The sequence below is a fragment of the Choristoneura fumiferana genome, chromosome 22, assembly GCF_025370935.1.
Source record: "Choristoneura fumiferana chromosome 22, NRCan_CFum_1, whole genome shotgun sequence".
Classification (NCBI taxonomy): Eukaryota; Metazoa; Arthropoda; class Insecta; order Lepidoptera; family Tortricidae; genus Choristoneura; species Choristoneura fumiferana.
The window spans coordinates 1,277,502-1,301,689 of record NC_133493.1 but is presented as its reverse complement, the minus strand read 5'-3'; the positions used below and the strand labels follow the sequence as shown (position 1 = coordinate 1,301,689).

Below are 24,188 nucleotides of genomic sequence, written 5' to 3'. Positions count from 1 at the left end.
TAGTTACTATTTTCCACAGAAATAGGCTTACGTTTGTCCACAATCACGCGTGATGGTAAGCGAAGATATGGACTAAAATGGCAACCGTGCTAATGCCCATTCACCCTCGATTTGAAGACTACCATATTGTAGCGAGCATGGAGCGCAGAAGCCGTCAGAGCATTCCGCTCTTCAGCTGTCCGGGATAATCAAGGACGAGCGAAAACGCTTTGTGCGAATTATAGGGATGCTGACAACATAAGCCGTGGTGGCCTAGTAAGCCGTGGTGGCCTAGTGGTTTGACCTATCGCCTCTCAAACAGAGGGTCGTGGGTTCAAACCCCGGCTCGCACCTCTGAGTTTTTCCAAATTCATGTGCGGAATTACATTTGAAATTTACCACGAGCTTTGCGGTGAAGGAAAACATCGTGAGGAAACCTGCACAAACCTGCGAAGCAATTCAATGGTGCGTGTGAAATTCCCAATCCGCACTGGGCCCGCGTGGGGACTATAGCCCAAGCCCTCTTGTTCTGAGAGGAGGCCTGTGCCCAGCAGTGGGACGTATATAGGCTGGGATGATGATGATGACACCATAAGGTGACTTTTTTCATTAAACAAGAGTTACCTGGTGCCCTCATAAGACAGCGCCACGTTCTTGAGACAAGTGACATGTTCCCACTCGTCCAGCTCTATCTTGGTGTTAGGTATGATCTCCCACGACACCGGTGAAAACAGACACACAGAGAAACGCTCCAGCATCGGGTACGGGAATCTGGAATCAGGAGAACAGTAACTAAATATTGTGAGATAGTAGACCACTTACACTCCTCAAACAAACGCAGTTGAGAGATACAACCAGATTTGTATGTAGATATACTCCTCAAACAAACGCAGTTGAGAGATACAACCGGACTGTCATAAAGTGAGGATAAGAACATAATATGTAGTAAACTAGTTTACCCGCGGTTTCGCACGCCTAAACTATTCGTTCTAGTAGTTACAATTGAAATTCCGGGATTTTACAAAATTCCTCTTGGAATTCCCAAAATTTAGATCGTGGTCTTCATTGAGGTTGTGTCAACTATCCAAAATTTAAATACTCTAAACCCAGCGGTTCACAACACATTCTCGCACATCACTGGAGGAACTCACCTCAGCAGAGGACTGTCACTCGTGTGTGTTATCTCACCTGTCCCCCTTGTTCTCAGTGGACTCTTTCTTGTCCTCTCCGTTGAACTTGTAGTAGGTATGTGAGGGCGCGGTGGCGCTGGCCACGAGGCAGTAAGTCTTGGACTAGGCATGGGTCGTTACGTGATTTGAGCGAAACGAAACGAAACTGGTGACAAGAATCACGTCACTGGTTACTAAAACCAGTGATTTTGGTAACCAGTTTCTTTTATTGTACGTACGCGGTGCGGTGACGCGTTTTGTGAATGTCACTGTAACTGAGTATTTAACGTAATTAGTAATAAGCTATTGAGCTATGACTTATCACAAGTGTGATTTTTGGCTGTAGTCATATAAATTACTTCATGATGGCTAATTTAAACTTTAAGTTCTGTAACTGTAACTGATACTTTATAATATTTATTAATTAATATAGTAGGATTCTTCCTTCAACCTAATTTATACCTTACTGCAATACAAATCATATTTAAATTCATGTAAGGCGCCAACCAAACTCTTACAGCGGTAAGGGTAAGCGGCTATAATTTTTACTCCATTCCATGCCATTCGTTCCGTTCGTTACGTCTGTAACGTTAAAACGAAAATCGCATCATCACAAACAAAGTAGCTCGTTATAAAAATCACCACTTGTCGCTTGAGTGAAACGTAAAACCATGCCATTCGTTTCGTTCCGTTCGTGACGTCTATGACGCTGGAACGACTCGCATCACCACAAAAGAAGCTCGTTACAAAAATCACCACTTTGTCGCTTGACGTGAAACCAGTGATTCGGTGTCACGTCACTGGTTACTGTAACCGGTGGCGTTAAATAATGTCCACCTCTATCTTGGACTCCGTGTGTTCCGTCACAAAGTGCATATCACCATAACGATGATGATAATGATGAGGGTGTTGATGATGATGATGAAGCAAGTGTCTCACCTGTCCCCCTTGTTCTCAGTGGACTCCTCCTTGTCCTCCCCGTTGAACTTGTAGTATGTGTGCGAGGGCGCGGCGGCGCTGGCCACGAGGCAGTAAGTCTTGGACTCCATGTGGTAGGTGACGAAGTGCGGCGACATCCGGATGGGCACTTTGCGCACCGGCCACGGCGCATCGTATGACAGGTGCGTCGGCAGCGCGCAGATGCGGAGCTCCGACTGTAATAGTGCATTGTGTCTTCAGGGCGGTAAATAAGGAATTACAAACGAGAGTCTATTAGAAGCCCGAAGTCGAAAACTGAGGGCTTTAATGAGTCGATGTTTGTAATTCCAGTACCGCCCGTACGGTATACAATGTTTTACATCACATTTGCGAGTAAAATTGTATATTCGTAAAATAAAAACGAATATGTTTTCAAAAATTGCCGATACCGCTGATTGCGCTCTTGGCAGCGCCAGTTCCCCAACCAAACCAAAAAGTCGTTTCTGGGAAATTGCATACGTTTTTATAATAAAATTCCAAAAAATATTATAAATGAAACGGATACAAAATTCAGATCTATTGTCAAGAAGACATTAATATCTAAGGCGTATTATAAAGTTAATGATTATATCACGGACAGGGATATTTGGAAATAATTCCAATCCGCATTAGCGATCCCTTCAAATAGCGAACCTACTGTATTAAAAATAAAGTTGTGTTAAATACTTGTGATGTATAGATATAATTTAATAATATTGTAAATCTGTTTAAAAAAATATACCTTGTTGAGTTTCTTGCCGGATTCTTCTCAACAGAGGTTTTTCCGAACCGGTGGTAGATTTTTTCTTGACATTCATAAGTGCTTGTTATAGCCTAAATTGAATAAAGATATTTTGACTTTGACTTCGACTTTGAGGGTTTTATTTGGAGGATTGCAACCAAGGTAGTTTGCATGTTACGACACTGTTTACGAGCAAGTGTGACGAAAATGACATTTATCTTCATGCATATCATAACTTCCCTATTATATGTTCAGAAACGACTATCAAATGGCCTTTATTAAGAAACCTGGTATCTGCGGGTGCATCTTAATGTTCACATTAAAGTACAGCGCATCTTAATGTTAACATTAAAGTATCGATAATACTTTTTTTAACAATGCATGTATGTACATATTGTAGAAAACTTATGACATGCATGTAGATAATAATTATTATTATAAATAAAACTTTAGTTTTTTATTACCTGTTTTATTTAAGTTTTGGTAGGTACTTCAAACTAGTTATCAGTAACACTAACTTAAAAATACAGGCCATATCTAAACGTATTATAGAAAACTTATGATATGCATGTAGATAAAGTTATGTATGCGGCTATACATAATTAGGCATTATGCACTAACCACATAAATAACTATTATAATTGACTAGCGTTTACACGGCGTTTATCGGCGGGTACTTGAACCACTGGTGATCTAGTTCTGGCTTCTGGTTACCTTAGCGTTAAAGTAGAGCAGCCCTTGCGGACAGTTGGTGTTGTTGAAGGGCGCGAACGTGGAGACGGGCGCCTCCTCCGGGCACAGCGGGTGCACGCGCAGCTCGCCGCGCGCCGTCAGCACCAGCAGGTACGGCGTCGGACCGCACACGAACACGCCGTTGTAGCCGCCCACGTTGCCTGAGAGACGGACACAGACCGTGCAGAGGGAGGGAGAGAGCACGACCACCCATTACATAGCTCCCCGCAAACCTTTAGTCGCTGACACTTTCGCGTTATGCCAAAATATCATTCAAAATAAGAGTTTGGACCAAGTATGTTTTTGTCTATTTCGCACACGGTCCCCCGAAGCTCTCCACTCAGACCGGTCTTGTGCTTTCCGCATCCACCGCGATCCCGCGATTTTAACCAGGTCGTCGCTCCATCTTGTTGGAGGCCTACCGACAGCTCGTCTCCCGGTCCGCGGACGCCATTCGAGAACCTTCTGACCCCATCGGCCATCAGTCTTGCGACCAATGTGCCCCGCCCATTGCCACTTCAGTTTCGCGACCTACCTAACTGGACCGTTTGTCCTAGGTATACATAGTCGTCAACAACTTCTAGCGCAGAGCCCCCGACTATTGCGGGAGCTGGCACAACATGGACATTAGACATGACTTTCGTCGTCCATTTGTCATGTCCGTATGTTATTTCATACCTACACAGAAAAGAACAAACGGTCCCTACATTTGAGAACAACAAATACAATAAGTTATACAGGGTGTAACATTCATATCGGTCAGTATGGTAAAATCTGAAACTATAATACATACGAAGAGCCGTTCTTAGGAAACATGCCATCGATTTTAATAACAAGAAAAACTGCATCCATACATTTTCAAAAACTTGTACTCGGCTCGGGAATCGAACCCGCATGTTTTAAAAATAATACTTACATTATTAAAGAATATAGATATACGTACTTCATAGTAACATTTATTGCTTATGAACTGCACTACCGATATCGAAATAGAAATAATTTATTTTTTATTTTTCAAAATGACCGGTTTCGATTCCCGAACCGAGTAAGTTTTTTTTTTGTAAATGTATGAATGCAGTTTTTCTTCTAAAATCGAAGACATCGTTCCTAAGAACAGACCTTCGTATGTCTTATAGTTTCAGACTTTCCCATACTGACCTATATGAATGTTACACCCTGTATATATTATAAATAGGGCAACACTCAGCATTATGTTGCTGAATAACACTGTTTCAATTTTACCCCATCCAATTGAAACATAGCAACAAAACCATCGCAATGTTGTACGTACAGTCAAGGGCAAAGATATCGACACTGCCAAAGTTGCAAAAATATGTATACGCGACTCTATGCACTTAACATTAAGGCCGTGTATACATATTTTTGCAACTTTGGCCGTGTCGATATCTTTGCCCTTGACTGTACCAAACCCTCCAAGCGCTCATATTTGGAGAGGCAGTGCAACGTAAGCCGAGATAAGAGATGATGATGATGATGATTCCCCTGCGGATGTCACGTACCAAAGTATCGCAACTGCCTGACGTTCTCCCGGAGCGTGGCGGCTTCGTAGCTATCGTCGGGCGACGTGATGGTCGCGCTGCGGTAGCCGAACGGAAACGCGACGGACACGCGCGAGAAACGCAGCTTCAGGTTGCCGCGCGGGTACTTGTACGCCTGTGACATAAATGATAAATGTTACATTTAGTTCAGATATATCTTAAATAATATTCTCAAACATCCAAGGAAATTTCGAACTCAGTCAGAGCTCATCTCCAGAGCAACACTAGTCAGGGTAGTGTAGTGGTGGTGATAGATGGGGTTTGTGTGAGTTCTTACAGTGTGGAGGGGGAGGAACTGCATGAGCACACATTTCTTGCATAAACGTAGCTATCATAAGGTCGCGGGTGGGCAGAGTAATTTTTTCAGTTCATTGATGAAGAGCTCAGCAAAGAAACGCCTAATTCATTAAATAGCATTCTCTTTCTTTCTATACCTGGTACAGCATGAGCGTGTCTCCGTCGCACCGCATGAGCAGAAGCACCCTGGTGCCCTTGTTCCCCACGCCCACGACCAGCATCTCCTTAAGCTTATCCACTTCGCTGCTCTGCGGCAGGTTCAACTCTTCCTCTTCGGTCTGCGACGGCTGCGGGACTGACTCCAAGCTGTCTGCTAGCACCTGCCGATAGATGGCGTTGTTTACGACACGAGTTTCTGATAGAAAAATTCTTATGCGTCGGAACGCACTGCCGATAGATGGCGTTGTTTAAAACAAGAGAAATTAGTGAGAGGAACGGTTACGATACGAACATCGATTTTCGTAGTAGCTCCCTTGAGTCGTGCCCAAAATAACAACTCCCGAAGCGCGACGAGACTTGCCTTGCGACACGTCTCGTCACTCGCTCGAATGCAAACGAGCTAACCTACTACTGTATACTGTCTCTTACTAACCCGTTCGCCGGCGCAGACGTCCCGCACCAAAAAGCTAAGTCTCATCTCGGGCAGGGAGTATATCTCGAGGTTGCCGTTGTTGCGGACCACGAACAGCCAGTAGCTCGGCTTCAGTTCCGCTAGATGGCGCTTCCACCAGCGCGACACGCGCCGCGGCACGCCCGGGTTCAGCGATTGCTCTTCTAACATTATCTGTGGGAGAAAGACTAGCGTATGGCGTAGTACGACATAGAGCTTAATAATTTATAACGCCATAATCATAAAAAAAGAAGAAAAATGTGAATTTTGAATTTCTACCACATGTGAACTTTGTTAAAATGTAATTGTGCTGAAAGATAATATTTAGGGGCTGTTTCACCATCCATTGATTAGTGTTAACTGGCGGTTAGGTGTGATGCCGTCTCTATTTGTGTTGTTCGAATAGACGGAGACGGCATCACATTTAACCGTCGGTTAACGCTAATCAATGGATGGTGAAACAGCCCCTTAGAATCCAATTTCATTTCGTTATTAATTAACTAAGCCCGAACTGAATTTTGCCTAGTTAATATTAGGAGCAAAATTAAATGCGCATTAACGCATTCACTGCCACCGACGCACATATGCGTTTCCGGAACTTTGCCCAGTGCCGCTGTCATAATTATTCATACATTTTGAACGCACACGTGCGTCGGTGGCACCAGTGGAAGTCAGTTGGCAGTGAATGCGTTGTTAATATAGTCTGTGTTAATTGAAAGTATCTCGATGAGGGCTACAGCATAGATGTCGCTAGTGTGCTGCTTAAGTGACTAAATAAGAAAACAAACAAGCTGAGATACAGTTGTGGTCATATAATTAAGAACGATTTTTTATAGAGAAGATTTTTTCAAACTGACAAGTGTTACTAACTGCATGTATATTTTTGTACTTCTCTCGGTATCGTAAAACTTTTCCGTACTAGCGGTAAATTCATTTATACATATAATTGGCTAAAAAATAAATAGATAAACTTTATACATTACATCTAAACCTAGTATTACTACTTACTGGCTGGTCATATAATTAAGAACGCTGAATAGTTTATTTTTTATTCAAATTTAAATAGAGAACGGACCGCCGCTTTGTGGTTTTAGGTTATTATTCGAATAATTTTGGCGCCATTTAGTGCCGTAATAGTCTTAAAGGCGATTGCTTCATATAAAAACAATGGGGAAAAATAAAAGTTGTGATAAATCTACAAGAGAAGTAATACTAAAACTTCGCGACAAGAATTGGTCGTATAAACACATAGCCGATCATCTGCAATGTTCAAAAACTATGGTTTTCCACGCCATAAAGCATTTTGCCACGTATCAAACTACTTCAAATGTTCCGCGTGTACCTAAACAAAGAAAGTCATCTCGTCGAGATGATCGAAATATCGTTCGTTTGGCAAAACAAAATCCTTTTAAAGGGTCTAATGAGTTGAGAAAAGAATATTTTGGCGAAAACAACCCTTCAGCAATCTCGGCACGCACTATTCGAAGGCGTTTGGTAGAAGAAAAGTTGCACGGAAGGATAGCAAGGAAGGTGCCTATGTTGAAACGGTGTCATAGGCAAGCCCGGCTTGCATTTGCAAGAAGATATGAAAACTGGACAGTCAGACAGTGGAAAAACGTTATTTTTTCTGACGAGACTTAAATAAATAGGGTATGTTCTGATGGCAAACGATATGTAAGACGGCCTCCAAATAAAGCATTCGACCCAAAGTACACAAAAGTGAGTGACATGGTGTTGGACCTGTTAGGCTGATAGAAGGAAACATGGATCAATTTCAATACAAAAACATACTGGAAGAAACAATGTTACCATATGCAGAAGGCGTGCTTCCGGTTATTTGGACATTCCAGCACGACAATGATCCCAAGCATACTGCATGTACCGTTAAGGAATTCCTCACATCGCAACCAGTTTCTGTCTTAGATTGGCCAGCCAACAGCCCCGATCTTAACCCAATAGAGCATCTTTGGTGCGAAGTCAAGAAAAAGGTTTCAAATCGACAGTGTGGCAATTTAAGAGAACTGTATGACGTATTCTTAGAAGAATGGAACTCTATCTCTCTCGCGAAATGTCAAAAATTTATAGATTCAATGCCTCGCCGGTGTAAGGCAGTAATAAAAAGCCGTGGACATGCTACTAACTATTAATTTTAGTTAAAATGTATTACATTGCTTTTTTTTGTGTACAAACTTCACGTTAGTGTGATTTAGTTAATCTAAGTTTCAAATAAAAAACTTTCGAACAGTTCAATAAATCGTTCTTAATTATTTGTCCAGCTTCATTACTATTTGAATTTGTTACTAAAGAAAATAAACACAAAATTTGTAAAAAAATGACAGCAATTTTATTATTTATTCTTAATCCCGTTTGCTCTATTCATGTGGCTATTTCATAACGTAACTAGTTACTTCTAAGAAGGAACCACGACTACACATGACATGATTTAGTTAAAAATAATCTGGAACTTCAAATCGTTCTTAATTACATGACCACCACTGTATGTGGTGCGTAGGAGAAATTCGTGTCTGTATCACTGCCCAGTGGTGGTGTAGTGGTATAGCACGTGGCACGGAATGCCGAGGACCTGAGTTCGATTCCCAGCGCTGGTTCTGGTTTTTCTATGCATCTATATTTCAGTTTGTATTTTCAATATGAGTTACGACCAAATGTAGCTTCGAAACTCGAAACGAATTACCTCATGTGATGCATTTTTACAAATCGACCGCTTACTTTCTCAACCTCGTATGTGGCTAAAATTAAATGGCTACAATCATCTTCATATTAAGAGTAGTCTTATGTTCATGTATAGTGTTGATTTGTTGTATACAATTCGGGTAGTTACGAGGTTGAGGAAGTAAGCGGTCGAAATGGTTACTTTTCTGAGTGTAAGTCAATACAAAATGGACATTATTTCTTACGGACTATATCAAATTTGTCTACCGCAGGACAAAGTTCCATTTTAGATGCTCAGTTTTCCTTGTTATTTTTCTTGGTATTTTTCTGATTGGATATATAATTTCGAGTTATCGACTTTCCATTCGTACTCAATGACTGTAAATCAAAACAATAGTATGTTTATAACTCACGCTAGCCATGGAGGCGGGGGTCTGGTCCCCCCCGTACAGGAGTTCATCTTCGTCGTTCAGCTCGTACACGGTGCCTGGGAGGAAGCCTTCCGCTTTCACATTCTTTTTCTTGCCTTTCATCTTGCCCGTGAACTCGCCTTTGACCTGCAATTATTTGTTATCATCATCTTTATATTAGCTTTAGGACGTCCACTGTTGGACATAGGCCCCAGGTGTTTCGGTTGGAAGCGGCCTAAGTCCACCGTGGACCCGTGGCTTTAACCAAATTATCCGTCCATCTCGTTGGTGGACGTCCTAAGTAGATTATTTATATAATTAAAACAAACAGGAATAAAAAGTGAAATCCTGAGTGACTCATTCTTTAACACAATCATAGTTTTTTTTTCTAAATGTTTTTTTTTGCTTTGTATAATTTGAATTTTACAGCGCATTGGTGTCTAACTGTAATTTTTTTTGTTGGAATAAATAAATAAATAAACGTAAAGATACATTTTACGATACATATTTTACAAAATAAGTTAATTTTAAATTAAATTCAATTTGATTCGCAAATTCAATTTAATTTGTAATTTAATTCAATTCCATGTGTAATGTAATTCAATTCCATGTGTAATTTAATTCAATTTATAATACAATTCAATTAGTAATGTAATTCAATTCAATTTGATTCAACTTGATCTGTAGGTAATTCAATTCAATTTAATTCAATTAGTAGTTTATTATTGATCGTGTACCTACAGACATATGTATTGTCTGCAATAAATTTAACTTCAATAAACAGTAGGTGATTAGTGTAACATGATTGTCATGTCAGTACCTGCACTTGGTCCACGTCAGCAGAAGTGAACAGCCCGCTGAGGTCCCGGTACAGCGTGGCTTTGACCAGCGCCGGCCGGTGCGGCACCGGCTGACGCGTCGGCGCCAGCCGCGCCGTCTGACACACACATACACACACACACACGTTGTATTAAACAGAGGACAATGTCAAATGGGGGAAAAGTTGCAGTGTCCTGCGTTAAGACGCGGCCACATGCTGTCGCTCGACGCTCGTTTCCAGCGTCTAATCTGGTCACGTGACATATAGCGATAAAGCTGAAAACGTTGAGCTTTATCGCTGGAAAGAAAAAACCTCTTCAATTTCGGCAAAAATACTCAAATTCCATTTAATTGTGCCACTGCCGCGACTGCTACTAAATAAGATTAAGAAATCACCTTCCAAGACCAAGATCATTCCTGAAAGCAGCCTTCTTTACGCTAATTTTTCGAGTCGCGGAAAATTCAGAATGGGTTCATGGCCACATTTAACGCTGCAAACGAGCGACGAGCGACTTCATGTGGCCGCACTTTTAGGCTGCGTTTAAACCTGAGATGGAGGAATGTGTTTGTCATGAACGAATAGAAAAGCTCCTCGCACATCTCTGGTAGAAAGGTAGCCTTTAGCGATAAATAATAGTGAACTATAAACAATTACTTTGCTCACCCGTGACCTTGCGATAGCTGCGTCTATGCAACAAATGATTGTTCACGCAGCACCTTTACCTCCACACTGTAAGAACGCACACGTATCACACAAATCTATCACCACCACCACACTACGCTGTCATTATACTAAAACATTTCATTTCTTGTAGCATGGTGAACGGTGGTGTTGCTCTGATGATGAACTCTGGTTGAGTTCGAAACGCGTCGCCGTAGTGTGGTGGTGTTGATAGTTGGGTTTGTGGATGTGTGTTCTTACAGTGTGGAGACGGACGCATTGTTACATAGACTAGCTCTACGCTATCATAAGCTCGCAGGAACAGTAAATATTTAGGGGCTGTTTCACCATACATTGATTAGTGTTAACTGGCGGTTAGGTGTGATGCCGTCTCTATTTGTTTTGTTCGAATAGACGGAGACGGCATCACATTTAACCGTCGGTTAACGCTAATCAATGGATGGTGAAACGGCCCCTTAATCTTCTTATTTAAGAGTTGACTCTTGTCGGTGTAGCCGAGGAACAGCACTCCACTTCTCTCTACTCAAAGCTGCCTCCTTAACCTCCTTAAACGACAAGACTATCTTCTCCTTTATTTGCTTCGTATAAGAACTGGTCGCGGAGCACGAAGATTTTCGTACAACGACCTTTCACTATGTGTCTCTGTTGCTCGCGAATGTTCAGAAATTTGATTGCGACGTCAAATATTCACGCGCGAGTGACAGAGTACCGCGACCGTACTCTAGTCAATCCTAGGCCTCCCTCTTTTCCGCTTCCCTTCCACTTTTCCCTCTAAGTTATGTATAGTTTTCAAGTGATCAAAAGGTGTTCCCTCACCATGCCGTCCTTGCCGCGGAACTCTCGGAGCGCGAGCACGAGCGCGCGGCCGCAGGTGGAGACGGCGCACACGTAGGGTCGGCCGCGCATGCGTACTGCGCGGTCCACTCCAGCTGGATTGACTGCAACTGCACTCCGTCTACAATACAATACAATCAAATAACTCCTCATAGCCGCGAGTGAGCCGTGGTGGCCTAGTGGTTTGACCTATCGCCTCTCAAACAGAGGGTCGTGGGTTCAAACCCCGGCTCGCACCTCTGAGTTTTTCCAAATTCACGTGCGGAATTACATTTGAAATTTACCACGAGCTTTGCGGTGAAGGAAAACATCGTGAGGAAACCTGCACAAACCTGCGAAGAAATTCAATGGTGCGTGTGAAGTTCCCAATCTGCACTGGGCCCGCGTGGGAACTATGGCCCAAGCCCTCTTGTTCTGAGAGGAGGCCTGTGCCCAGCAGTGGGACGTATATAGGCTGGGATGATGGATGATGAACTCCTCATAGAACACCACACATAGTAAAGGGGCTTCCCACTTCGTCTGCATTGAATGCGTCAATCGCTATGCAATTTTGCGGAATAAACACTATGCTATATGTCCTTCCCCGAGACTCAAACTATCTGTATACCGAATTTTATCTTTTTTTTTTTTTTTTTGACTAGATGGCAAACGAGCAAGGGGGTCTCCTGATGGTAAGAGATCACCACCGCCCATAAACATCTGTAACACGAAGGGTATTGCAGATGCGTTGCCAACCTAGAGGCCTAAGATGAAATACCTCAAGTGAAATATCTAAATCGGTTCAACGGTTTAGACGTGATGGAGTAACAAACAAACAAATTACTGGCACTTGAGGCGTTCCATCTTAAGCCTCTAGGTTGGCAACGCATCTGCAATACCCCTAGTGTTGCAGATGTTTATGGGCGGTGGTGATCTCTTACCATCAGGAGACCCACTTGCTCGTTTGCCATCCAGTCGAATAAAAAAAAAAACTCGTATTTATAACATTATTAGCCGTTACCCGCGACTTTGTCCGCGTACAATTCGGTTTACACTATCCCGCGGGAAGTATAGAATTTTCCGGGATAAAACCTATCCTATGTCCTTCCCCGGGATGCAAACTATCTGTATACTGAATTTCATCTAAATCGGTTCAGCGGTTTATGCGTCATGAAGTAGCCAACAAATAAACAGGGATGTACATATATGAAGGCTTAGTGGTTTATCCTATTGCCTCTCAAGCAGAGGATCGTAGGTTCAATCCCGGGCTCGCACCTCTGAGTTTTTCCAAGCTCACGTGCGAAGTTACGTTTTAAATTCACCACGAGCTTTACAGTGAAAGGAAACGTCAGGAAACCTTCGAAGCAATGAGGGCTATCGTTTTTTGTCTCACCAGATGGCGCACTGTTGCGTGAGGTTTTTAAGTATGGCTTTCAAAGTCTGTTATTACGGGCGTGAAAACAAAGTTTAGATTAAAATCATATTGAATACACCTTAAAACCGTGCCATAAAAATATCGAGCATGCCATAGTGTTGCATAGTCCCCGTTTTGTTCGGAAAAAAGGGAGGACAAAGGTTTCCGAAAGACAAAACTGTCTCAAAACACAGACATTCATTGCCCCGGAAAGCATATTTGCCATAATTAATTTCAGATATTGCAAAATATTCACAAAATTATTCTAATTATAAATAAACCCGCGTAGCTCACCCAAAAACTATGAGATTTGACATTTCGGAGACCTCACGCTACACTAGCGCCTCTAGCGGTGAATTCATACGCGATATCCCTCATTCAATGATATGCGTAGTACCCGATCCGCGCTGGGCCCTTGTGAGAACTATGAGAGGAGGCCTGTGCCCAGCAGTGGGACGTACCACGTACCTCAATAGGTTGTAATGATGATATATGGACTCACTTTTGATAAGCCGTATGGCGGTGGTGGTGACCTGCACCATAAATTTGCAGTTCCCGAGGTTGCCGGCGAACACGGTGGGCGCGCCCGTCATGAACCCGGAACTGTCCACTTCGTTGATCTCCTGACCCGTTTGCAGTATCTGACGACATAACGTATAATGACAAACATGCTTTTCAAATATACCTTTGGCCTACTGCACTTTTCATCTATAATATAAAAGTGAACCGCCAGAACGGGACAAAAAAACGAGACAGAGCAGGATGGCGCTCTACAAAACCATTTTGACACGTTTCTCCCAAACAACGCATTATTTCTCTGGATTCGATTCTTTGACCTTGGGAATCGCGAAAAACTTGAGAAAATATGATGTTGAGTGTGTACATTTTGTATATTAAGCAAAATAAAATCACAAGTTTGAATTTCGAGCCAAAAACGAGCGATCTATTATCTATGCCACTGTTGCCATTTAGGGAAAAAGAAATCTATTCATTATCCTGCATTGCAGTCTGTAAAGCTCTTTACCCATTCATTGCCGCGCGCCAGATTACGCTGGGCTTAGAGTCTTGAAATTTGGTATGTAGATAGCTGGATGTCTGAAATAACACATAGGATAGTTGTTCTTAACACAACACCTCAATGAAGATTACGATATAAATTTTGGGATTTCCACACAGGAATTTTGTAACTAAAGCAACTATGTGCAGGAACGCTGGTTTTCTGTGGAGCCCAAACGTTAAATAAACATGTATGCATGAGCCAGTTCCTTTGCTCCAGTCAGACGGAGAAAAATAAAAAAATTTAAACCATAGACAAGGGAGAAGTGACGTGGCTCAGTGTAAAAGATAATACTGTACTGCTTTCGTTGCAATAAATAACCTTAAAACATTTTCTTTTGCAATGCGATGCCTCCGACAAAAGGAACTGGCTGGCAAATAATACAATTTACACCATTAGGAGCTTGATTGGGAGGAAAAACTATTCGTAAATCCATACCGTAAACTGCTTCAACTTTGCCCTCTGGCCCCAACATTGCCTGATTCGATTTAGAGTCCATAACTTAGCACCCTTTAGGTTAAAACTTTTATCCCCCCGTAATAATAATTCCCGTGTAGATAAAAGTTTAAAACCTATAAGAGTGCTAAGTTATCGACTCTAAATCAACTCGGGCAATGTTGGGGCCAGAGGGCAAAGTTGAAGCAGTTTACGGTAACTCCCGTAAAACAATTTAGGCTATTTTCCTTAAGTACACAGACATGAAATAACATCATTGACGAGCAAGTGTGATGGATGAAAATCATATAGTTTTATAGTCACCATGCTAGAGTCCTCCTGCGTGAGTATGAGGTACGCGTGGGAACCCTCTGCGTCGCGGTGCACGTCGCGCCCCCCCCGCGCCCGCCGCCGCCCCTGCCCCATCCGCCTGCTCCCCGATCACCGTCCACATGTCGATGCAGCCTGCCACACACGACACACACTCACACAACATTCCATCATCATCATCATGTCAGCTGAAAGACGTCCTCTGCTGAATAGGCCTCCCCCAAGGCTCTCCACTCAGACCGGTCTTGTGCTTTCCGCATTCATTACGATCCCGCGATCTTAACCAGGTCGTCGCTCCATCTTGTTGGAGGTCTACCGACAGCTCGGAAAATATTTGCTCTCTCTCGTTCTGAGAATGAGAAGGCTTGGACTATGGGCCCACGCCCAGTGCGGAGAGCTTCAAACCAACGGGCGAGTACTACCAAGGCGAGAACAAATGTTTCCTATCGTATTTTATTTGAAAAGTTCATATTTATTACTTTCTCTCTCACTCTATCTTATTATCTTCTCTATCTTACTTTCTCAACTAGCTCACTGAGGTTAACTGCCTTTCTGAGCAAGATAAACACGAACTCATCCGATTAAATACAATGATAAATTCGAACTTATCTGATTAAATACAATGATAAATAGATGAAGGGTGCAGAATTGATCCGATGAAATACAATGAAAAAACATTATTCACTAGTTCTGTATTAAAAAAGACACAACAAAAAATATAAATATTAACTTTTACAAATACGTGGACTGTACTGGCTGCCAAATCCCTTCTTGCTCCCGAATCGGCCTTACATGCCATGTGCGTAAATGCCGCACCACCATAGCCGCTGCATAAGGGACCTTCCACACGACGTTTTTTTTGTGCTCGTTTGTATCGATACAAACGCAAGTCAAACGCTCAACAAACGCAAGGAAGACGCCACGTTTTAAGAATGCAAGCATTTGTATTTCGTTTGTGTTGCGTCTGTCTCCCTCGCCCCCACCCGTCGCGCCCCCTCGCTGAGGCACAGTGCGTTTGTATTGATAAAAAGAAAGAAAGAAAGAAAAAGTTTAATCGACAAACTTGTAGGTAGCATACATCAGGTACTTATAATTAATGTTTAATTAAGGCTGTTTTTTTTATTTAGACATATCATTCGTTTGTCGATGGAGACACCTGGCGCCTATCTAAATAAATTTTTGGTGCCTCTGTTGCTCTGGGACCTCGCCGAATCAACGCCCTGTAGTCTCATTAATTCATTTTACAACTTGTAATGATAGCCGTGTGCATAAAGGGAGAATTTTCACCGCCATAGGGTGACCTCTAGCCTTTCAGTGGCGCGAGCCAACAGCGTTTCACTTGCGACAAAAACGTGTAAATCTGTCAAAACGCGATGATAAGCGATATAGCGATAAGCGTCGTGTGAAAGGTTACTAAACCTATATAAAGATGATATGGCTTAATGACGTACTGGGCAGGCGAGTGACTCACCGGGCAGGTTGAAGGCGGTGATCAGTTGCGGCCGCACGCTCCGCTGCAGTACGGTGAGCGCCCCGTTCTTGCCCCGTCCGCTGCACGCCACCAGTTCCACGGCGGGCTCCCCGCGCCCGTACTCTTCAGACAGCAGCTGCGGCTCGCCCATCGACACGTCACCGATTGGGCACACGTTAAGGAGGGAGTCGCATACCTGAAGGATAATAGAGCATAAAACGACAAATTTAACCCGAAACGTTCATATAGGCGGTCGGCACGGCGAGGGTTGATAGATACGTTGAGGGAAAAATGGGTTTAATGCTCGAGTTTATGGCTGCTGACACCAGACTGCCTCACTCTGACGATGATTTTACTTTATGCACTAGAGTATAAAATAAATGTCACAATCTATCTGTTTCATACAAACCTCAAACACGTAACTAGTAAGTTGTGTCGAAGTCCGTATATCGCTCCCGTACACTTCCAGCTCATCTTTGTCGCTTATCTCTATCACGTTTGTCGCTATGCAGTCGGAGAGGGAGTCCAAACGACGCTTCTTTGCCGCCGGGTCGGATTCTTTCTCCTTCTCTTTCTGTTGCTGGGCTTCGTATTCTTTGTCTGGAAAGAGAGAGAAGATCATTAGAACCAGGTAATATAAAAAATACCAACATTCAAGGTAGACATTTCTGAAAGGATAATTCGCGTTTGTAATACAGTCTGTAGTAAAATTCGTTTATTTCATTATATTCGTTACAGAGATGAATTCGCCATCTTTTTGCTATGCAAAGTTGTCGAGGGAAAACATCACCGTTGCGCCATCTATCCACAAAGCTCCGAACTAGTAGAGCACCCAATAGCCGATCAGAACTCTACTAGCTCGGTTGAAAGTGGATAGATGGCGCTGTGTGTAGCACCTACCATTCTCAATAGTCAAATCAACGGTGGCCTCTAGTGGCTTGTCGACAGAGAAGAGCATACGGTTCTCCCTCTCTGTCACTCGCAGCAGCAGGGAGTTGCCAAGACGCGACCCGAGGAACAGGAAGTCCTCTTCGATAACGCACATCTGTGAACAAAAAGGAGTTGACAATTATATTATGTTGTTGTATGAAGAAGGAAAAAGTCAACTGTTTACATATAAGACCCGTGTGGTGTCGGGTTAGAATTACGCCTCTCTTTTTCTTCCGTGGATGTCGTACAAGGCGACTGAGGATAGTTTAAGGTATACCGTAGGCGACAGGCTAGCAACCCGTCACTATTGTACCGTTTTTGTCAAACTTAGAACCTAATTGCTAAAAGTGGCTCCGAAGCGGTAACGTTTCGTGTGCTCTGCCTACCCCATTTGGAATACAGGCGTGATGTTTGTGTGTGTGTGTGTGTGTGTGTGTTTATAAGACCGGATAGGGTGCTCCCATTACAGGGGGTGAGGCGAAAGTCTGTCGTCGTCGCCTGTCGAGAAAGGCGAAATATCGCTAGATGGCGTTAGTGGGCATTTTCACAAAAACTTTTTTTTATTTTAGAAAAAATATGGCGTTTCCTAATCACAATCAAGTGCACAATCGATGAAATGTCCCAAACAAAAAATAACAGATTTGTGACGTTTCTTTCATACACTCGGTATGGGCGTCACAACTGACTCATAAAATTTGTATGAAAAAAAATAGTAGATTGTATAACAAGAGCATAAAACGAGCCATTTTTCCCAAGACGTACATATAGCCACCCGAGCCGGTACGATACGGGTACGTCGAGGGGAAAATGGATTTAATGCTCGAGATTTACACTCTGCTTTTCACTTAGATTGCGAGGAAATGAAATAGCAACAGTGGAAACAGTAATTCACTTTCTATGTTTCTTTTATTTTTTAATACATAAAAAATATAATCATTCTATTTTTTTAATTTTAATATTTATTTTTATTGATTTGATTGATTTTTAGTTTTATATAAATTAAAAAAATATTAAAAAATGTGTAGAAACTTTTTTGTTTGTGGCTGTTGACATCTGATTACCTTGGTCTTAAGTTGGTCTTAGAAGAAGATTTGATTTTATGCACAAGAGCATAAAAAGTAATTTTATGTCGCCTTGATACAGCATAAACACGAACTTTACGAGCATAAGATGTGAAAATAAATACATTTTGAAAGAAAAGGTGGGTTAAATTAGAATTCACAGGTTCCCTGTACCGTCGAGCGTTACACAGGAGAGAGACAGCGATACATACGCTAGTAGTGAGCACGGAGGCAGCGGCCCTGTCAAGATGGGCGCTCCGGACGCTCCTCACGGAGTCAGCCAGCAGCGTCAGCACGTACAGCTGGCCGCCCTTCAGCGACAGCGCCAGCCGGCCCTCGCCCAGCGGCGCCACGCACGCGCCGTCCAGAGTTATACACACGCCCTCTTGGATCCCTAGAAACGTCCAATATTTATGATACTCGTGTCGCTTTGAAACTCTCGCGGTGCTCGTGTCGAGTGCAAAGCATTTTTTTTTTATATTTCTGTAAAACGGTGGGTTAAAGGTATTATAAGATACTTATATTTAGAATGATCTAACTATTGGCTTTCATTTAATATCTATATTGTTACAATACAAAATAATTTTTCATAGATGCCATAATTGAAATATTATATGCCACAGGGTACTTTATGCAAAAAAAAGTGTGTATCAAGAAATTGATCACAAAAACTTATCTTAATACTTACTGAGTGGAAAATTGGTGGTGTGCGTGGCGATACTGTTGAGGGACACTCCGTACGGGGGCACGGACTGGTTCAGGTAGATGAGAGAGTTGACCGCCATTATGAGGCAGCCGCCTGCAAAACAAGGTTCGGCTATCATCATCATCATCATCATCATCATCATCATCATCATCATCATCCCAGCCTATATACGTCCCACTGCTGGGCACAGGCCTCCTCTCAGAACAAGAGGGCTTGGGCCATAGTTCCCACGCGGGCCCAGTGCGGATTGGGAACTTCACACGCACCATTGAATTGCTTCGCAGGTTTGTGCAGGTTTCCTCACGATGTGAAGGTTCGACTAATGTAGATATAAATTGTATGAACCAGTAAACTCGTACTGACATGTATCTCTGTCTTTTTCCCTGTCTCACTCTTATATTTTAGAGAAAATATATTTTCACACCTCCTTCAGAAAAGTAACTTTTCCTCCCTGACGAGAGGGAGCAAAGTGCAGCTTTTCTGTTCAAGGCTTTCCTAAGCGATTTAATCCAAATTAATTTTTTTTAAGTTGATAATAAAAAAACACGCCATTGACTGTGCTGGTTGCATTTTAAGTACCTATATTTAGATTTTTTGTTCAAGTATCTTAATGCTCTGTGTGAAAAGTTGTATGAGCCACTCGGGAGCAAAATTATTTTCATCTTGGGCGTTAAAACTTGACTTCTAATTTAGAATCCTGAGCGTATTGTAGAATCCATCGCTATATTCTGGATTCAATATACCGCCCTCGTCGTAAATACACCATTTTGCTCCCTAGTGACACAAATAACTATTTCGGATTTTAAGTTTAATATAAAATTTGACATGTAATTTTGTTAGGGTGATCAATATTAATTATTAACTGAACTAATTTATTACTGTCGATCTGACATTTGTAGTAACTTCAACATTATTTTTATTTAATTTGTATAAATAAACAATATTAATCCCTATGCTCAAATAATAATAATAACAATAATATAGTTTCAGCAATTAGATAAACGCATGCTGTCTAAATTTTTACACGCTTAGGCTAAAGCAGAATGTATTGGACATAAAATATTAAATTTACCACCTTTCATTGTAAAAGACTACATTCTGGTAAACAAATAAATGATTTATGATTTAAAAGATTTGTATTTGTGGATGTTATATTTGTAACGAATAAACTCAAAAACTACTGGACTGATTTCAAAAATTCTTTCACCGTTAGAATGCTACATTATCATTACAGGCTAACCCCCTTATTCATAAACGACAATCAAACCTATTTTAGTTAAAATGCCGCTAAAATTCGTTTGTCCTTATCTGTCACTTCGACATTTGTATTTGTTAGAAAGGGACAAAGCATTTGTTAGTTAACATAGGCTTGTTAAGTTTTATGAATAAGGGGGTATATTTATTACCAGAAAATTTTAGGGACCCTTACTAAAATTTCAATATAATGCAACTCAAAGTGTAAAACAAATTGTCTAGCTTAAAATTTATCAGTGAATGGTGAAAGAGGCTATAAATATATAAAAAAAGCAGCTCGAATTGTATCGTATGACTGACCCAGAGGGCGCTGTATGGGCACGGCGCGCAGACAGTCGAACGGCAGGCCGGCGGTGGCCCAGATGACGGGGTGCACGCGCGCGCTCATGTTCAGGGACACGCCTGCCATTGCGCACGTGTCGCTCCGCACCGCCGTACGCCTGCAACACACGCGCGTTACCACCACAGTCTACCTTACCTACTAGAGTGGCGGGCAAACTTTCTTCATGGGGGGCCAGAAAGTTACAAAAGTGGCCAGGATTACACCGTTCTATTTGATACCTTTTTATGTTTTTGCCAAATAATGAAATTATATTATGATCGCGGGCTATATAGGTAGGTTCGAAGGAACGTCGGCAGGCCGGATTAAATCCCTTCGCGGGCCGGAGTTGTCCCGCGGACCGTACTTTGCCCATCACTGACTAGATAATACACAGCAGCACAAAATTTGGCCAACTCTACATACAAAATCACCTATTTCTGCATACATTTGAGGCCCAGATTGTTTTGCCGCTTATAAGCACGCAGATACAGCCAAGTTTTGTATCAATATCAACTAGTTAGAACTCCTCTTCTCCATTCCAATTCTCTTGGCTATTTTTAAATTCATACCCGTTCCCATTTTTATTGCTGTCATTCCTCATTCTTAGTTTTATTCTCATTCCCAAACTCATATATGGATAGGGGAATGGTCTCATTAACAATTCCATTTCAATTCCCATTACCAAACTCATTCTAATTTTCATTCCCAAACTCATTCTAATTCACATTCCCAAACTCATTTTAATGAGGTTTGTATTCTTTGACATCTACAAATGAAGGGTCCATGGAAAGAACGTGTCTAGTCACCTAAGCAACTTTTTGAGTTATAGCGGTTTGAAAGTTAGTCATCACAAACAATTACTATGGTTACCATTTATTTAAAAGATCAAAAAATAGATTTTTTATTGTTTTCAGATTATTTAATTCAATGGTAAGTCATAGTACTTTGTGGCATTAAAAACTCATTTTCAAAAAAAAGTGACTTCTTTCCGTGGACCATTCAAATTATGATTTTATGATTACGAATTTTCGTGTGCAGTCTGGTCACATTCCACTAAACTGTTTTTTAATTTGATGTACGAGTACAATCACCTTTGTGTATAGGTTGTAATAAGACTGAAGACCTCATTTTCTTTTGGAATGTGATCAGAATAAGGACATCACAGATATTTGGATGGTATGGGCTTGTTCAATGGAGGTGTAAATGTAATTCTGAGTCGACTGCTTTCAGAAAAAGCGATACTGATTTACAGGTTCATTAGACAGGCCTCTGCATCCAGAGTGCAAGGGAGAGCGTAATATCTGTAGTGTGGTGTATATAACTGAGGCTCCCTATGAGGCTGACATAGTCACATTTGGTATACTAAAGCCTTGTTAAAATACTAGATAAAAAAAAAATACTTTCCTCATACCCATTCCTATTCTTACCATTTTCATTATTAGTTTCATTCCCGTTTTCTTTATCATTCCTGTTCAATTTCCCAAACTAATTCCCACTCTCACTCTCATACCCACCCTGTTTCTTATTCTCATTCCCAGTCACGTTTTCATTACCATGCCCATCCTCGTCCAACTCACCCCGCAAAAGTCCTAATCGGCTCATAGAGCAGCAGCAGCGTGGGCTCATAATACCCGTGCAGGAACTGTATGTCCAGGATGTTGTCTATCTTCTCGTCCAGGTCTTTGAGGACTATCACATACGAGGCCAGCGTCGGCGCGCGCGCCACCGGGATCGTGGGGGCCTGCCAATCATTTTAACAGTTTAATAAACTAAAAATATTGTTTGAAAATGAAATTGAAAAAAAATTTAGAATAATAAAGTTTATTCGGGACCGGTATTATCCGGGCCGGTAAATAGTGTCACCCATCCGTCCATCTCGTTGGTGCACGTCCTACGCCTCGCTCAGCTGATCCGCGGTCTCCACTCGAGAACATTTCGGCCCCAACGGTAACGGGATGATAATGGTGATGACTCGGTCACATATTCGATTTGAATATCGAAAGTTAAAATACCTATGGGTAAAATGTTGATATTCAAAATATCAAAAATTGAAATATCAACTGTATCGAAATATCGAAAATTAAAATGACGAAAGTTTACATAGTCGAATGGTTGGGTAACCTATGGCCAATATATCGGAAATATATTTATCTACAAAAGTGATATTGAAAGATCAAAATATCGAAGTACAGAGTATTGAATATCTTATGTATGAACTATCACGTGACAGTTCGCGGAGCTCCTATTCCGCTCAGTTGAGGCGCTTCGAGCCTTGACGCAATACTAACCTAACCTAACCTACTGAACATGCATTACCAAAAATATTATATTTGGTTTGGTTAGGTTAGAGAGAACTGTGACTACAACAACGCACGAACCGAGCGAGCGAAGCGAGCGTGCTGCGGGAGCGGCCGGCGAGTGCTAAAATTACTAGATTATGTAAAATAAATGCTATTAAGAGAAACGAGCAATAAATAAAGCAGATTTGTATGTACGACATTTTAATTTTCGGCATTCGAATATGTTGACATTTACAACTTAGATATATTGGCTATCGACATTTTCACTCATTCGATATTTTAATCAATCGACATTTCAATCTTAGACATTTTGACCATAGGTATAACAACTTTCGATGAACGAACATCGTCATTTTAACCGTAGGTATTTTAATTTTCGATATTGAAATATGTAACCGGTAACTCACGTTTTTCTTGAGATCAGCGAGCGGCTTGGCCTCGAGCGGGTCAGCGTCGTCCGCGGCGGCGTCCTTGCGGAAGGGCAGCACGGCCAGCTTACGGCCGTACAGCAGCATCACGGCGCAGCGGGCCTCCGGGTCCACGCGCACCCACGGCACCGCCGGGTGCTGCGTCCAGCCGTTCTGACGGGGAAAAACACTATTTTTATAGCCCTCTAGCGCCTCGCCCTGGCTCCGCATGGGTACAATCTTCATAAAATGGTCTCAGGGTCACTTTAAACACATTTTTGAGAGAGAGAGAAACATATATTTACACATATTCAATACACATAAAAATACATTACATGGAAAGAATCAAATAGTATAAAGCAGGCCCCACTCAGCATAACTCCAACTCCATTTCTCAAAAACTAGTCCGCGCGAACCCGCCCGCCTTTTCAAATTCGTAATATCTTTTGAGTAGAATGTCCAGATTCGAATAATTCTAATCGTAATAAGCAGGGAGCGACTTTGATTTTCCTTAGCATGTCCCTGAACAAGACCACAGACTAGAGTGGCTAAAACGGCAGTGACAGATGGCATGGAACTCCTATGTAAACCATATGGTACGGATTTGATGACACTTGCGAGGAATAAATGCTTAGATATGTGGCAAGAGTCATTCAATTTCATATCAAAAACAAAAGGTATCTGGTACAACACAACACAACACAATACAGAACAAAATTTTCAGAGTGACTTGTGTGGGTGTTTCGAGTGCAGTCAGGGCAGGTTCCATTGAATAAATTTTTAAATATGATGAAAGTAGTTCAATCCCCCATGTGCAGGGATTGTAATAAGATTGAGGACTAAAGCAGATAAAGCAGATTGGCCTAGCTTCTCTTATTATGTGGAAAAAAAATTAAAAGAGCTCGATTCCAACCTTTCAAACCCTTTTGAACAATACCTCCAATTCCAATCGATACTGATAGAGGCAGCCGATAAGTACGTCCCGAAGAAAAAAATTCTTGGCAGCAAAGTCCCTTCACCTCCCTGGTGGGATGCAGAATGCACGGCGGCGGTTAAAGA

General features: G+C 41.9%; 1 protein-coding gene across 1 annotated transcript in view; it reads right to left on the bottom strand.

Moving 5' to 3' along the window:
* Positions 1-23,303, bottom strand: part of LOC141440582 (cleavage and polyadenylation specificity factor subunit 1-like) — a gene marked incomplete at its 5' end in the record, with an annotated part of 30,874 nt that extends 7,571 nt beyond the window's left edge. Inside the window, 21 exon segments of the mRNA XM_074105144.1 lie at positions 604-750; positions 2,088-2,302; positions 3,562-3,740; positions 5,100-5,253; positions 5,573-5,755; positions 6,028-6,219; positions 9,132-9,275; positions 9,949-10,065; positions 11,446-11,525; positions 11,528-11,584; positions 13,359-13,497; positions 14,673-14,771; positions 14,773-14,813; positions 16,150-16,345; positions 16,559-16,749; positions 17,050-17,194; positions 18,353-18,534; positions 18,829-18,939; positions 20,401-20,540; positions 22,000-22,163; positions 23,130-23,303. Of these exon segments, the coding sequence (XP_073961245.1) occupies positions 604-750; positions 2,088-2,302; positions 3,562-3,740; positions 5,100-5,253; positions 5,573-5,755; positions 6,028-6,219; positions 9,132-9,275; positions 9,949-10,065; positions 11,446-11,525; positions 11,528-11,584; positions 13,359-13,497; positions 14,673-14,771; positions 14,773-14,813; positions 16,150-16,345; positions 16,559-16,749; positions 17,050-17,194; positions 18,353-18,534; positions 18,829-18,939; positions 20,401-20,540; positions 22,000-22,163; positions 23,130-23,303 (3,050 nt within the window).
* Positions 23,304-24,188: the final 885 nt, after the last annotated feature.